General features: G+C 40.7%; 1 protein-coding gene across 7 annotated transcripts in view; it reads left to right on the forward strand.

Annotated features, from left to right (window-relative positions):
- RBFOX1 (RNA binding fox-1 homolog 1) overlaps positions 1-15,998 on the forward strand; it is a gene marked incomplete at its 5' end in the record, with an annotated part of 1,027,042 nt that overhangs the window by 902,619 nt on the left and 108,425 nt on the right. For 4 of the 7 annotated variants that reach the window (XM_081338329.1, XM_081338327.1, XM_081338326.1 and 1 more), the window contains one exon: positions 7,040-7,120. The exons of the other annotated variants lie outside the window; for them this stretch is intronic. In XM_081338329.1, the coding sequence (XP_081194455.1) occupies positions 7,040-7,120 (81 nt within the window). The remainder of the gene's footprint in view (positions 1-7,039; positions 7,121-15,998) is intronic. 7 annotated transcript variants of the gene reach the window in all.

A 15,998-nucleotide genomic window follows, 5' to 3' on the forward strand; every position in this document is an offset into this window, starting at 1 on the left:
TTCCAGCATTCATAAAGGCAATAAGCTGTGCTTGGCAATTCATATTATTTTTTTGTTCAGTTGCAACATTTGCCCTTCCAAGCTACTGAGATTCTTGGCAGCATGACCACCTTTATCATTTTGCCTTCCCCCCTGAGAGATGCTCTTGACTCTGAACAGTAATTGCACAGTTGTTGGTAATATGATTAATACATGTAGTGCGCTGTTGTACATGCATTACTGTGGCACAGTTTCCCATATCCCCTCAATAGTGTGGTGTTCTCTATTCCCTTAGCAGATTAATACTTTAACGCAAATTACTCAAGAGTTCCATTGGGACAGATTTAGCTGAAGGACCTTGGGAGTTGAAATAGAGCAGGAAAAGCAACTCTTGATCTTTAAGAAGTGATCAGCTTTGTGTTTTGAACTGTTTAGTTGGCCTATAGCTGGAGTATCAAAATGAGAAGCTGCTAAGTTATGCTTGTGACAAACCAAAGAAGAACAATATTTAGTGCACGTCATCTGCCTTTGTGTTTGCTTCTTCCTAATATCCTACAGGATTGTGAAGCTCTGAATAAACAGGGTTTATTTCCAAAATAGAACAGATGCAATAAGAGCACTTTATGATTTGATACAAACAGATAGCTAGTTGGATGGATGGATAGAGATAGGTAGGTAGATAGATAGATAGATAGATAGATAGATAGATAGATAGATAGATAGATAGATAGATAGATAGATAGATGATATCAATAGATGATACAGTTATAGCTATAGCTATATAGATAACAGGATAATAAAAGAGTTGGAAGGGACCTTGCAGGTCTCTAGTACAAACCCCCTGCTCAAGCAGGAGATCCTATAACATTCCAGATAAGTGGCTGTCCGGTCTCTTCTTAAAGGTTTTCAGAGATGGAGCACCCACAATTTCTGAAGACAAGCTACTCCACTGCTTAATTGTTCACACTGTCAGGAAATTTCTCCTTAATTCTAGGCTGCTTTTCTCCTTGATTAGTTTCCTTCCATTGCTTCTTGTCCTGTCTTTAGAGGTCTTCTAGAATCTAGTCCAACCCTCTGTTTAAGGCGGAAGACTTTATATCATCCCAGACAAATGGCTGTCCAAACTTTTGAAATCCTCCAGTAACCCACAGTTCTAGGAGGCAAACTGTTCCACTGATTAATAGTTCTCATTGTCAGGAAATTTCTCCTTAATCCTAAACTGGTTTTCTCTTTAATGAGCTTTCACCCATTGCTTTTTATCCCACCTTTTGGTGTTTTGGAGAATAAGTCAACCCAATCCAAATTTAAAGGGGATCCAATATCTCCTTAAAAAAAAAGAAAAATATCTAACAATTTCTTTTCCATTAAATTTAAGAAGCAGCCCGAAGGGGGAAAAATGCCAGAGAAAATGTTGGCCAAACAGTAATACATAGTTCCACACAGGGCTTTTTTTCTCATAGAATGCTCAGAATGGTGTTCCGGCACCTTTTTTTGCACACACAAACACACACACACACAAAAAAAAACTTTTGCACAAGCTGTGCTACTCCCTCTATTGGTTTTCAAAAGCCTATTGGCTTTCAAAAGCCTATTGGCTTTCAAAAGCCAATAGGAATTGCTGCTGAGCCCGCCAAAAGACCCAGCCAACAAACTTTGCACAGGCAAGTTGTCTGCTACGAAAGCCAGTTGTCAGGAATTTGCACCTCTCCCTGCTGCCCAACTACACCATCTCAACTAGTTAAGTAAGAGAGGGAAAGGAGTGGGAGGTGGGTTCTGCAGAGTGCATTGCACTCCTTCCTTGTGCTCACCTGTCAGCCAGGCTGGTGGCCTACCTGGTGCTGGACCTGGGGGGTGGTTAGCATGCTTCTCCAAACTACGTCCACATTGGTCTTTCCCGGCTGTGCCTTCCTTGTGTGCTGAAACCCAGACATGGAGCTTCAGCTGGCATCATTGCTAGAGGGGAGGCCAAGTGGGCAGCACAGCTGAACCCCAGGGTCTGGGCTCAGGGAGGCAGCCCAGGGTGGCTGTGTCAGACACCTCGCAGCCTTTGAGCCCATAAATAGCCACAATGTCTGGGAAGTCCCCCACCGGGTGCTGAAGGCCAGTGTCCAGCTTCCTTGGCATGGTGGCGAAGGCAGGAGGCTTGGTGTGCTGTAGACCAGGCTGCTGCAGGGCACCGCTGCGGCCCCCACCATGCAGCCACTGCCCGGGGCCAGCCTCGCCCGGCTGGCGGTCCCGTGGAGTGTGTCGAGTGAGCCAGCACAGGTGGGCATTCATCCGAGTGGCGCCAACGGCCCCGGCAGACAAGCAGGCGAGTGTCTGCCAGGCTCCTGCCTGGCCCGGCTCCTCCTATTTGTAGTCCGGGTAGTCAAACATGTGGCGTACCTGGAGCTGCTTGGCTTCATTGACGAAGGGCTGTTTCTGGTCAGCATTGAGGCACTGCCAGGCGACCCCCAGATGCTTGGAGATCTCCCCGTGTTGTGCAGCTGGGGCTGCTCCTGTGCGATCCGCCACTGCTGCGCACACAACCAGACCATGAAGGCATTCATGGGCTGCTTCACTTTCTCCAGCCGGGCTGTTGAGGGCAGCAGCAGTGGGGCTGGGGCTGGCTGGAATGGGCCCACCACCCAGCCGCTGGCAGGCACCTCTGGGGTGTAGAAGCCCATGAACATCTTCCTGCCCATCAGGGAGGGCCCGACTAGAGAGCTTTGAGAGGTCCCTCAGCTGGAGCAGCCGGCAGCAAGTGAGCCGCAGAATGTGGGTCCCAATTATTACTTTCCAAGTTCAAGACAGTGAAAAACAAACTAGTTCTTGCCTTGCTCAGCAGTGCGGGTTGATCCCTTTCCATTGTCCCACCATTCTGTTCCTTTCACAGCCTGTTACTCAACCACAAAGAGCTGCTGCCTAACAATGAATCACTGGCTGACCTCTACCTTCTGGAGTGTTCAGTTTCTAATTTTATGGCCTGTATCAATCAATGGAGCTTTGAGAGCCAGACTAGTGTTTACAGATGCTCACTTTTCATAAACTAAACCCTTGGCCAGGAGGCAGAATCATGCATCTCTTTCCTTGTGATCAGAGTTACTGATAACACACTATGCAAATACACAGATCTGGGTCAGTAAAGAATCCAGATAGATAGTCTGACACTTAGTATTTCTTATTTCTTTGAATCCACAAAAATCTTTGAATTGGGCAGCATATCACAAAAATCTTTGAATTGGGCAGCATATCACATACCTGTGTCTGATATTATTACACAGTTATAAAATATAGTGCTAGTCAATAAATAATTATATGAGATTCTAGATATGTCAGCCCAGTTCATCTCGGGTCTGAATTCCCATGCAGTGAAAAGGAGAGGGCTTGCAACTTCTGGTTGCAGTTATCCACATTTCTGCACACTGAGAAAATCGGCCATTTGTACAAATACAGAGCCTATCATGCTTTTATATTTATATGGAAGAGATACATTACCTGAAAATTTAGGGGAGAAAAAATATGTATTTTGGTTCTGACTTTAGAAGCATTTGGCATGTCTACACTGCCAATTGTACTGTCAATTATATACCTATAATAAATACATCACTCATGACATAATTTTTGGAATGTGTAAAAAATTTGGGGATAGGTGGTGCCTCCTTCTGCTTCTTCTTCTTTTTTTTAATCCCATTTATATCCCGCCCTTCTCCGAAGACTCAGGGCGGCTTACAATTTAAGCACAAACCAATGTGCTTAGCAATAGCCTTCATTCTATGTATATGCCTGCTTATTAGGGCTTTCGCCCCCCCCCCAAGCGGCATTATTACAAAGTCAGTTTATTGCCCCCAACAATCTGGGTCCTCATTTTACCTACCTCGGAAGGATGGAAGGCTGAGTCAACCTTGAGCCTGGTGGGACTCGAACCTGCACTAATTGCAGGCAGCTGGTGTTACTTAAGGAGGCATTAGCCCACTGCTCCACCAAGGCTCTTACCCAAAGCAGTTACTTGCAGCTTCCCAGATCTAGGTTCCACTAAGGCGACAGCCCCTTCCTCATTTCCCAGCTGCTGAAGTTGCTCACCCTGTCTTCCACGACCCTTTAATATCATGTCTTCCCCCACCCCCTTTAATATCTCTCCCCCACCCCCTTTAATATCATGTCTTTCCCCACCCACTTTAATATCAATGAGGCTTCTCCAGTGTACCATGACCCGGTGCTCACCCCAGTCCCATCCCCCCTCTGCCAGAGACCCTCAGATTTGCCCAGCTCTGAACAAGTGCCCCTGATGCAAGTGATGTTGAGCTGGCCACGCCCACACAGTAGGCCACGCCCATGCCAGATTAACAAAATGAGAGTTCTGGCACCTTTTTTTAAAGAAAAAAAGCACTGGTTCCACATATAATGTTTTCTTTGCAAAATATACATAAACTGTATGATAAATAGGGTTCGATTAACCCCATGCTAGATATAAATGTACAACCAATTAACTAATTTTAATCTCTCTCCCTTTTTTTCTTTGAAAAAAAAAAAACATCTGTTGGCATTTTTGTTTGAATAATCCTTGTTTAGTTTCCATAATAGTGTACATTTTAATGAAAAACTCATTAGAATGTAACAGAGGGTATAATTAATTCTGGGTGATTCTTTCTATGTAAATAGCTAGCACAGATGCCAAATTCCATTTTCTGCTGGCTTTATTAATTTTTCATACACCAATATTTCAGCCATAATGGGTTGTAACAGCTCCTCAGAAGTTTTAGAAACACATTAACTGCCATCAGATCCGTTAATCTAGCTTGGATTGTCACCATTTGTATGATAATACTTTAACATTATATTTTTAAAAACAATGACAAAAGCTTTATTTTTTTAATGTTTGGAAGCAAACATCTATGTATAATTAACGTAACCAATATTAAACTATTGGGTTAATTTCTCTGTATTTAGAAAGCAACTTAATCTATTTTGCAACCCATTTGCTCAAAAACATTTAGATTATTTAAAAAAAAATCTGAGAAGAATGTGAAAAATAGCCCCATTTGGAAAGAAATAATGTTGTATTATAATAGCCCTTGCAGTTAAAACTGAGAGCTGAGATTGTCTAGCCTTCTCTTCAACTTCAGAGAAATATTTCAGTGGAATATTTTCTAATGTAGACAAGGCTCATCTCTCAGCCTTATCCTGACATTGGCAGTATCAACTGGAAGCCTGCCAATCCTTAAATAGTAAGATTTGTAACTCTCTATTCCTACCTGTTCCAAACCTGATGTTAATTCTGTGGTGAACAGAATAATGAATGTAGATTTATTATTTCCTCTTCCTGAAAATGACAACTTCTCAATTTCTGTAAACAGTAGGTTGCAGATGGAGAAACTCATAATCCCAGAAATCTTTTTATCTCTTTCTTTTGTTATCACTTTGGGTGATGATTAGCTTAGCCCAGCAAAATGGTAACAAGATTGCCCAAACATTCCTTATTATTCTTTAAGGTGGGTCTGTGCACATTTATGGCCATGCATTTCTGTTTTTAGACTGGTCATTGAGCACAATTCTCTCTCTCTCTCTCTCTCTCTCTCTCTCTCTCTCTCTCTCTCTCTCTCTCTCTCTCTCTCTCTCTCTGTGTGTGTGTGTGTGTGTGTGTGTCTATTTCTCTCTGTGTGTCTTTCTCTATCTCTCTGTCTCTCTTTATCTCTGTCTGTCTGTCTCTTGCTCTCTCTCTCCCCATAACCCCTTTCATAATCTTAGTAAATCAAGTAAAAATAGAAGACGAAAATACTTGGGTAAACTACTACTGCTAAAAACAATGAGAAAGAGGCAAAGTTTAAATATTTTTCGACCACCCAGTTCATTCAGCAGAGCATAATTCATCACAACTAAAGTGATAGCAACATAGCAATAAGGACCTTTAGCTGTGTTTAGGTGTAGTGAAACTGAAATCAAACTTCTATTATTCTCTCAGACTCTCTTCCACTCCTCTCCCTTTCCCCCCCCCCACTTAGAGTGGGAAGGAAGAATAACTGTCCATTTTCCAAGAATATTGCAAGAACACAAGTACGCAAAGTGCATTGGACCTTTTAACTGGGAGAAAGCAACCCTGATGTTCACATTGAGTTATTAGTTCTACCTTATCACCTTATACACTTCCAAGCTAATGAATGACAGTATCTTCATCACCACCTCTAAAATGGGACATCCCCCCCAAAAAAAAATTTGGGCCCCAGGCCAGTTGTCAGAGCTGTATGTAGTCCCTTTCAGAAGGTCATTTATGGCACCATGTAATCTACATGAACCCAGGAAGGGTTTATGGCTACCTCATGAGTGACACAGACTAATGATGGCCTGTTAAAAATGTGGTTCAATGAACCATGGCTTACTGCAATGTGTGAAACTGGGTTTCATGTTTGTTTCCTGTATGTATATCCAATCTTGGCAACTTTTAGATTTGTGGACTTTAACTCCCAGAATTCCCTAGCCAACATGTTGAAGCCCACAAGTCTGAAATTTACTGAGGTTGGACAGCCCTGGTATATATCAAATAAGTCAAGTAAAAGTGAGGTATGGTCAGGTTACATATAGCACAGGTGTATACCAGCATTTCTGATGTGTCCATGACTCCTAAAGATGGCTGCCCTCCCACCAATGTCAAGAAGATAGGAATGCAATTACTGAGCAAGGCTGCACAACTCCAAACTCTTTTATGTATTTGCATCAGTGTGGCAAGTTGGGATGGGTTGAGCTTCCTTAATGTAAGATGAAGGTATTTATATGGGGTGAGACAGGCTATCAATAGAGCAGTCTTCCTTAACCTGAGAAGTTTCAGGTATTTAAGGGCTACAAATCTCAGCTCTCTCACCTTTTGTTCACTCTAGGTAGAAATGATTGTGGGATGGGGAGGGGGTTAGGATAGGAACTTCTGCTGCAGGTTATTGGGAGGTATATTTGCATGCACAGAAAAGCAAATATAACTTACTGAATATGTCAAAAATAATTTTGGTTTTACATAACTCTATGATATTTTTTTCATATCTCCCAGCCTCAGAACACTCTCTGTCTTTCTCTGTCTCTTTTTCTTTCATAGGCAGGGTGCTCCTGTGCCAGGCAAATCAAGAAGGATCTCCCATGTACAGTGCCCCCAGTTCACTAGTATACACGTCCACAAGTAAGCCAATATTCCAGCTATCTTTTTCCTTGAATTGATTGATTTGTTGACTGCCTGGGAAATGTCCACATGGACCCAACTCTCGGGCTAAGTTGAGCATGAGGTCTAAGAAATCAGCAACTTCAAAGCTGAGAGCAGGTGATGCCTTTTGCCTACCAAGGAGGCTATGCTGTAGAACCCCTTATCTTCATCTAGAAGGGGCTGTGCATTTTGTGTGGTGTGATGGCATTTGTAGTCTGACATATCTGGTAGGAGAAAGGTTGGGGATGCAGTAGTCTCCTTGCCTTTCTGCAAGGCATGGAGGAAAAGTGGTAAACACCCAAGACTGTAAAGTGCAGGGAACCAAAAACAACATGATGAATTGCTCAGAATAGTTTCTTTATTGCTATTTGTGTATAGACAGGAATCTTGCCAGTGTAAAGCACACTCTGCATAACTATCAAATAAACCCAGTTAAGTTTTCAGGGAGGATCCCTTCTGAGCCTCTTTCTACATAACAAGGACTCAAGGCTGATTTGTCTATTATTTATTTGCGAACAAGCCCCTCCATCTTGCAACTCAGCTCCAGATTCCACCACATAAGCCCCAGCCCTGCATTCAGAAAAGGAGAGGCAAGTAAGAGAACTGGCTGGAGGCCTCTGAAAGGCAGAAATAGATATTTTTAAGACCTCTCTAAGATGCCTCTCAAGTGAAAGGTTTGAGGTCATATTGAAACAAAACCTTTGAATCTATAAAGAGGATCACTATAACTTTTATTAATTCAAATTAATATCCCTTTAATTTACATGGCAATTAAATCAACATTGGGTTTTATCTCAACCCAAACAGTCTTCTTTGTGAGGGTGAAGGCTTGTTCTCTGAGCTTGTGGGTTGGTTTCCATATGTTTCATTTACAGGCTTTATCTACATGGAAGGAAGGAAGGAAGGAAGGAAGGAAGGAAGGAAGGAAGGAAGGAAGGAAGGAAGGAAGGAAGGAGTGGGGGTTAGCATTAAGATTGAACCATTATGATGCCTGACCACACAAAGGCCTTATAAACAGAAGAACACCAACACAGACATCCCCTAAACTCCACTGAAGATGTTACTCGGCCTGGTAATAAAATGTTCAGAAACTACCGTAACCCACAAGCTCGGAGAACGAACCTCCATCTTTATCCTCCACCCGAGCTATAGATATTCACCACTATCACAGACCTCTTTGTTTCAGACCAGACCTGGGGGGAAGAGGCAGGAGAGATGGAAGTGGGATTCCAGGTGTGCCATGGTAAAGTACAGTGGGGGGAAAATGGAAATGTTGACTGAAAAAAGTGGAAGCGTTGTGCATTTAAGGTCAGGGAAGATGCATCATTTTGACAGACTGTGGTATGACTATAAGGATGCTGATAAAGGTGAAACAGTTGGAAGGGTTGTGAATAACATACTTCACAACAATGAAGAGATGTTATGTCTTATGCTACTTATATGAATAACTTTATCAAATGTCAACGGCAAATTTTAAGAGTGTTCTGCCTTAGAGACCACCTTTCAAATTAAGTATCCATAATTGATCCAGGACCCCTCATTTATTTGTTTATTTAATGAAATTTAATGTATTGGCATGCTTCCCATTTCCAAAACCTGTTCAAAACTAATCAATAAACCCATTCACAATGAAAGAAAATTGATAAAATCAAAAACTGCTAGCTAAAAACACAATCAAGCCTTAAAGAAGTGTCAGCCCAGCCCAAGAACAACATGGAACAACCCAGCCAAAGTTCAGTTCTTCAGTAAGACAGAATCTTACCAGACAAAATCTTTACTACTCTCACCCTAATGAATATACCCTGAGAGATTCAAGGCAGTGGCTATTCTAAATCTCTTTGTCTGACTCATACAAGCTCCCCTTTCCATCACAGGAAGAGACCATATCTCTATGCAGAAAGAATTCTGAATTAAGGGGGAGGCAATTGAAAATGTCAGTTTCCAAGGTCCTGTCAGATAGTCATCAATTTGTGTCTGTTTTAGTGTATCTGCATTTAAAAGATATTTGATTGAAAAGATATCCTAGTTCTACCACCAAGTTTCCTTTAAAAGCCATTTCTCAATATCTTAGTGTTTTTTCTCCCTTCCTGTTCTGCTCTGAAGCCCCTTGTTTTCATTTTGAGGAAGGGTCTGCAGGAAGGTAAGATCAAAAAGTAAAAAAAAAAAGAATAGTGGCCTTTTCTCACATGCATTGCAGTTGTGACCTTCATTTGGACATTTTTGCCCTTTCTCTCCTCTACTTGTTTCTTGTTTCCCAACAACTCTCACAAAACCACCACTGGTATACTGTACTGATATAAAATAATAATGACAATATTTTATTAAAGATCCAAACAAACAGGCATCTTGCTTATAACAAAGCATATTATGATTGAAAGTAACTAAAAAGAAGAGATTCTGGTTAATCAATGTTTCTATAGCAGGTTTTGCTAGCATTGAGGTAAAAGAATTAGAAAAAAATACAAAATATTGGGGTTTGCAGATCAAATTTGAACACCTATGGAAAAAAGAAATTTGTAGTCTTACCAATTGTGATTGAATCCCTTGGTAAAATACCCAAACCTATAATGAGGGTCACATGACTTTTATTAATTCAATTTAATATCCCCTTAATTTACATGGCAATTAAATCAAACTTGGATTTTGTCTTAGCCATCTGACCCAGGGAGGGAGATGGAAGTGGGATTCCAGGTGTGCCTGTATAAAGTTGAGTGGAAAAAAAAGTGAAAATGTTGTGCATTTCAAGTTAGGGAAGATGGTTTTCAGCATCGTTTTGACTGACTGTGGTATTTGGAAATATTGAAATCATTGGACTTCCTAAGTTTACTAAGTTACTAAAAATCACTCTGCTTGGTAGGGCCTATATTCTTTAGCTACCTTAATAATTCCTAGTTACTTGAATTACTAAGTTTAGCAATAGCATTTAGACTTACATACTGTTTCATAGTGTTTTACAGCCATCTCTCAGCCATTGCCTATTGCCCCTAACAATCTGGGTCCTTATTTTACTGACCTCGGAAGGATGGAAGGCTGCATCAACCTTGAGCTGGTCAGGATCGAACTTCTGACCTCTAATGCTGCATTCTAACCACTGGGAAGGAAGGAAGGAAGGAAGGAAGGAAGGAAGGAAGGAAGGAAGGAAGGAAGGAAGGAAGGACACCTAGACTTATATACTGCTCCACTGTGCTTTTATAGCTCTCTCTGAGCGGTTTACAGAGTCAGCACATTGCCCCCAATAATCTGGGCACTCATTTTACCCACCTTGGAAGGATGGAATGCTGAGTCAACCTTGAGCCAATCAGGATCAAACTCCAGGCAGTGGGCAGAGTCAGCCTGCAATATTGCATTCTAACCTTGTGCCAGCACAGCTTTTCTGTGTTTCCATCATTATTTATTGCATTTATTGCATTTATATACCGCCCTTTCCCATCAGTCTTAGATATGAATGTAATGAATTACTCACACTTGATACAGCAATCTAAACAAGAAGACAGTCAAGAGATAGGATGGTGTGGATGTCTTTGAATAAGAGATTGAGGAAGAAGTTCTCACAGTGCAAGGAAGCAGCTAGCTCGGAAACTCAACAAACATTGCATCTCGTGGTAGAAGTGAGATCTTTGAATAAATGATGTGGGAACCTAAGAAGATGCATTTTCAAAGGCAGAAGCGCCTCTGGGTACCACCTCATTCAGCATGACTCCTGTGCTCAGAAGGATGCTGCCCTTCAATTCTGGGCCAACAACCTCTACTTTGTACAATGCCTTGGAGCACTCAACATAGCATTGTTCCAAAGAACTATGGGAAATTTGAAATGGCTACTCATTTCCTTTTTTTATGAAGTAATTATTTCCAACTGTGCTATGGACAGCTTGTGAATGAGCCCTAGGCTCTCTCAATTGATCTGTCTTTAATAGCCATGCTTTAATCTCAAAATCTACAGACAGGACCAAAAAACAAACAAACAAAAAATGGTGGGGCGGAGGAAATTAGAGAAAGAAGAAATAAAGACGGGGTGGTGTGAGAGCGTCTAGATCTGCCCCACACTGCTCTAGTCCTTTCGCATAATTGTCTGAGAAAACTTCCATCAGTTTCTGTAATTAAACTAATGGTCTAAATAAATTTCCAGATCACTAGCTATTCATTTTGATATGTCATTACACTGAGTTCAATTAATAGGAAGTAAGTTTACAGCCCATTGTGTCCTTCAAATTCTATTCTATTTCATCAGTTTTAATTAGCAATATCCATTTGGCCACCAACTTCCTCCTTCCCACCCATTCGGGCCACGCTTGCTCATTGGATGGGCCCACTCTTGGACTTCGGGGTTCTTCCATGTTTAGCCTTAAAATAAATAGAGTGAAACATTAGATAATTAGCACTTTAACACACCCACCACACAAAGTTTGTGGGGCCCAATCCAGTGTGTCTGTTACAATTGGCATTATTACTTACTGCATCTGTGGCCATTTAGAATTCCACATGGGTTTCAACAGGAAGGGAAGGGGAAGGGGAAGGGGAAGGGGAAGGGGAAGGGGAAGGGAAGGAAGGAAGGAAGGAAGGAAGGAAGGAAGGAAGGAAGGAAGGAAAAAAAACAGGGAGGGAGGAATTTGTTTTGACAGGGAGGGAGGAAAGAAATTGTTTTGATAGTGAGAGAGAAAGGAAGGGAGGGGAGAGAGAAGAAGGGAGAGAGGCAGCAAGGAAGGAAGGAATTTGCTTTGACAGAGAGGGAAAACAGAACTTGTTTTGATGAAGGAAGGAAGGAAGGAAGGAAGGAAGGAAGGAAGGAAGGAAGGAAGGAAGGAAGGAAGGAAGGAAGGAAGGGAGGGAGGGAGGGAGGGAGGGAGGGAGGGAGGGAGGGTTTTATTACTGGACCACTACTCACATAGGTGTGACTGGAGTGATGCTGTCAGATTTAACACATCTATGTTATTAAATTAAGCTCCTTTCAGGTTCATTTGACTCCATCCAATATCTGAGCCACTGACTCTTTCAAGGAAATTTTTCCACCTCTCACTCCAAAGTGCCGCCATGATGGTCTTCCAGCCAGCTGCCACTGAGCTTAACCTTTCTAACATTTCCTATGTACCCTTACTAAACTGGATTAAATTTACTTCTTTTATGCTTATTATTGCTATTTCTAGCCTTACACGAAAGAAGTAGAATGCACTTCTTTCTGCTTTGTGCATAAGATTTCCTTCTCTTAACCCCACGCTCAACACAACAGAGAATATTTTAATGTATTTGGAGAGCCTTATAATATGAAGGTTCAAAGGGGGTTTCAACAGATTTTTAGTTCACTTTATGGAAGGTCTTGGATTGCTAAACCTAAAGGTCAACTAAATTGCATTTCATTGTTTTAAAAATGTGACCTTACACAAAGATCTCCCTCACTCACCCACTCACCCCAAACCTTTGGATGCTTTGATAAATTTGTGCAAGAAAACTGTAAGTTACTCTTAAAATTTGTGTGGGAAATTTCAGGTGCTGCATGTTTTACAGTTAATTCCAAAAGGCACATTGGAAATTCTGGTTTCCAAAAAATTCCTGCAGAATATAAGGAGCTGAAGGGCTGAATAGGGCCATGTAATCATTTCTTTAAAACAATCTAATTTTAAAGGAAAAAAAAAACTACTTTGATCTCAGTCAAAACTTGGGTGGAATGACAATAAAATAAGCAATGATTTTGAAAAGTAGGAACTTACTGATGTGCAAGAAACATTTTAATTAATATGGATTCAGGTAGTTCTTGGCCTACGACCACAACTGAGTCTAAAATTTCTGTTGTTGAGTGAAACATATGTTAAGTGAATTTTGTCCAATTTTATGACCTTTGTAGACACAGTTGTTAACTGAATCACTGCGGTTGTTCAGTTAGTAACACGGTTGTTAAATGAATCTGGCCTCCCCATTGACTTTGCTGTTCATAAGGTTGAAAAAGATGATCATGTGACTCTGGGACACTGCAACCATCATAAATACATGCCAGTTTCCAAGCCTCTGAATTCTGATCGCGTGACCATGGGGATGCTGCAATGGTTGTAACTGGGAAAAATGGTCATAACTCACTTTTCCCAGTGCTGTTATAACTTTGAATGGTCACTAAATGTCATTTATACTATTGTACTGGTTCTTTTCTTTCCTTTTTTGGATTATGTTTTCTCTCCCCCACTCCCTCTCCTCCCTCTCTCCCTTCCTCCCTCCCCCTCCCCCTCCCTCTTCCTCCCTCTCCCTCTCTCTCCTTCTCCCTCTCCCTCCCTCCCTCCCTCCTCTCTTTCTCCTCCTGTTTTTTTGTTTCTGTGTGGCTTTAACTGCTTCTTTTGTAGCATGCAATCCAGTTACTGCCCAACATTCATAGCCTTCCAGTGTGCTTGTGTTGATATTTCTTTCACAAAAATACATATGGCAGATAAGTAGCCGCAGCGGGATACTTTTGCTGTGTGTCAAAGAGATATTAAAACAATAAACTACATTGCCCTGGGATTTTAGCTTACAAGCAAAATGAAAACAACACGACAAAGATGAGATCATTTTGAAAGGTGGCAAGGCAGGAAAGCCCCCAGAAACCAACAATATTACTGACAGAAAATATTTTGAATGCAACCTGTTCTTAAGTAGCCATGCTCTGACAACTTTAAATTAACCCCCATACATGTTTGAGCAGTGGAAAGATAACATGATTTGTGTTTAAAATTATCCATCACCTTGATAAACTTATGGATCTAAGTGGAACATCTGGTTTATTACACAAAAAATAACTTAAGGGTTTTTTTAGAGTGGAAGGTTGACTGTTTTACTTTTCCTCCAGAATATAAATTGACTGAGATCATGAAAGCTGCATCCTTATGCATTTACTTTACATTTGAAGGATCAAGTTGTTCTTTTTTAATTAAAAAAATATCTGTGTATGGAAAGATCCCAGATATTTGAGTTCATATTCATATTCACAATTGCAGGAAATTTTTGGATAATTTTGGTCTTGTAGGATGGATGGATGGATGGATGGATGGATGGATGGATGGATGGATGGATAGATAGATAGATAGATAGATAGATAGATAGATAGATAGATAGATAGATAGATAGATAGATAGGCAGGCAGGCAGACAGGCAGACAGACAGACAGACAGACAGATTGAAATGTATTAAACCTGTATGAGACATTCAGTGCTTCAAATTGATTCAAATCAGTTCAAATAGATTTGAAATCAGCCCAATAATTCATTGAAGAAGACCTATGAATGTATTTGACTGACATGGTAGTGTCTAGATCCATTCATTTGCCTTGCACACATTCCTGTGTGGGCTGAAACAAATTAGATTGAATTCTGTTCTGTTCAATTCAATTCAAATAGACTTGGTGATCTACTTGCATCTATCCATATGTACCAGGTAATCTATTTTAAAATCTATTGGATGGAAAAAGTAACCCCATTGTTATAATGCTTCCCTTAGTATATTACAGATCTATTTTAAATACTATAATAAGGGATACCAAATTTTAAAACAAAGATCTAAAGCATGAGTATTTGGAGTATAGTATAATTGTAATATACTGACGCGGTGGCTCAGTGGGTTAGGACGCTGAGCTTGTCGATCAGATGGTCGGCAGTTTGGCGGGTCGAATCCCGAGTGCCGCGTAACAGAGTGAGCACCTGTTACTCGTCCCAGCTTCTGCCAACCTAGCAGTTCGAAAGCACGTAAAAATGCAAGTAGAAGAATAGGGACCACTACGGTGGGAAGGTAACAGCATTCCGTGCGCCTCTGGCGTCTAGTCATGCCGGCCACATGACCACGGAGACGTCCTCGGACAAGCGCTGGCTCTTCGGCTTTGAAACGGAGATGAGCACCGGCCCCTAGAGTCGGAAACGACTAGCACGCATGTGCGGGGGAACCTTTACCTTATATTTGTAATGGGTAACATTAACTGTGGACAAACTGAAAATGCAGATTTTTAAAACAATTGAGGTCCAACATTTTTTAAAAAAACACCCTACAATATCAAGATTTCTTAACCATTTGGGATTTTTTCATTTCTGATACAGATATCTGTCTGGCACTGACAGATATTTTGTGTATCTATAAAAGTGTATTATCTGGAGACTTATGAAGCAAGCATTTGTCACATCTGATTGCTATTTTCTTTCCATTTTTTTTTCCAAATAATTCCAGATTCCCCAGCCCCAATCTTTTGTAAGTAAATGAATTAATCTTTCCAAACAATGGAAATATTTTTTGTTCTTTTTTTTCTTGAATGAAATTTCATCTCAGAGGAGTTGTCAATATACCTGAGAATGCACAAACACCATATTCACAGTGAATATTATTATTAATACATTATGATCCATGTAGTTATCAGATTATTGTTTATATGTCACTTGAATTAACTCATTATTTCTTTCTAATTAGGGAGAGAGCATCTTTTGATGTTAGCTTGAAGTTTTTGTCAAAGAGGGGAAAATATTCTCTTTCTCTCTCTCTCTCTTAACTTGCAGTCAGCTAGAGAGCTGTAAAGCTCATTGTAAAATGAGCCTACGTGAATGAGAGAGATGGAGATAGGATTTTAAGGTTGTATTGCAAACACTTTCTCATTTTGCAATGCATAATTGTGTGAAAAAGTGACAGGAATGCAATATTTGCAGGCAGGAATATTGGTGACACTGCCTTTCAGATAAATGTTATCTATAATTTGAAAAGCGGGATTGAAATTGAAAAGAAGTCTTGGGCAGTGTGTTGAGTTCTCCTAAAGATGAACATAAATGCATGCATTTGGAACAGGATGAACAGATATTTTTTTAAAAAAAAACAACAACAATTGTTCACACAATTTCAGGGTCCTGTACCAATCCAAACCTATGTG

Source organism: Vipera berus (genome assembly GCF_964194415.1).
Source record: "Vipera berus genome assembly, chromosome: 13".
In the NCBI taxonomy this organism is placed as follows: domain Eukaryota; kingdom Metazoa; phylum Chordata; class Lepidosauria; order Squamata; family Viperidae; genus Vipera; species Vipera berus.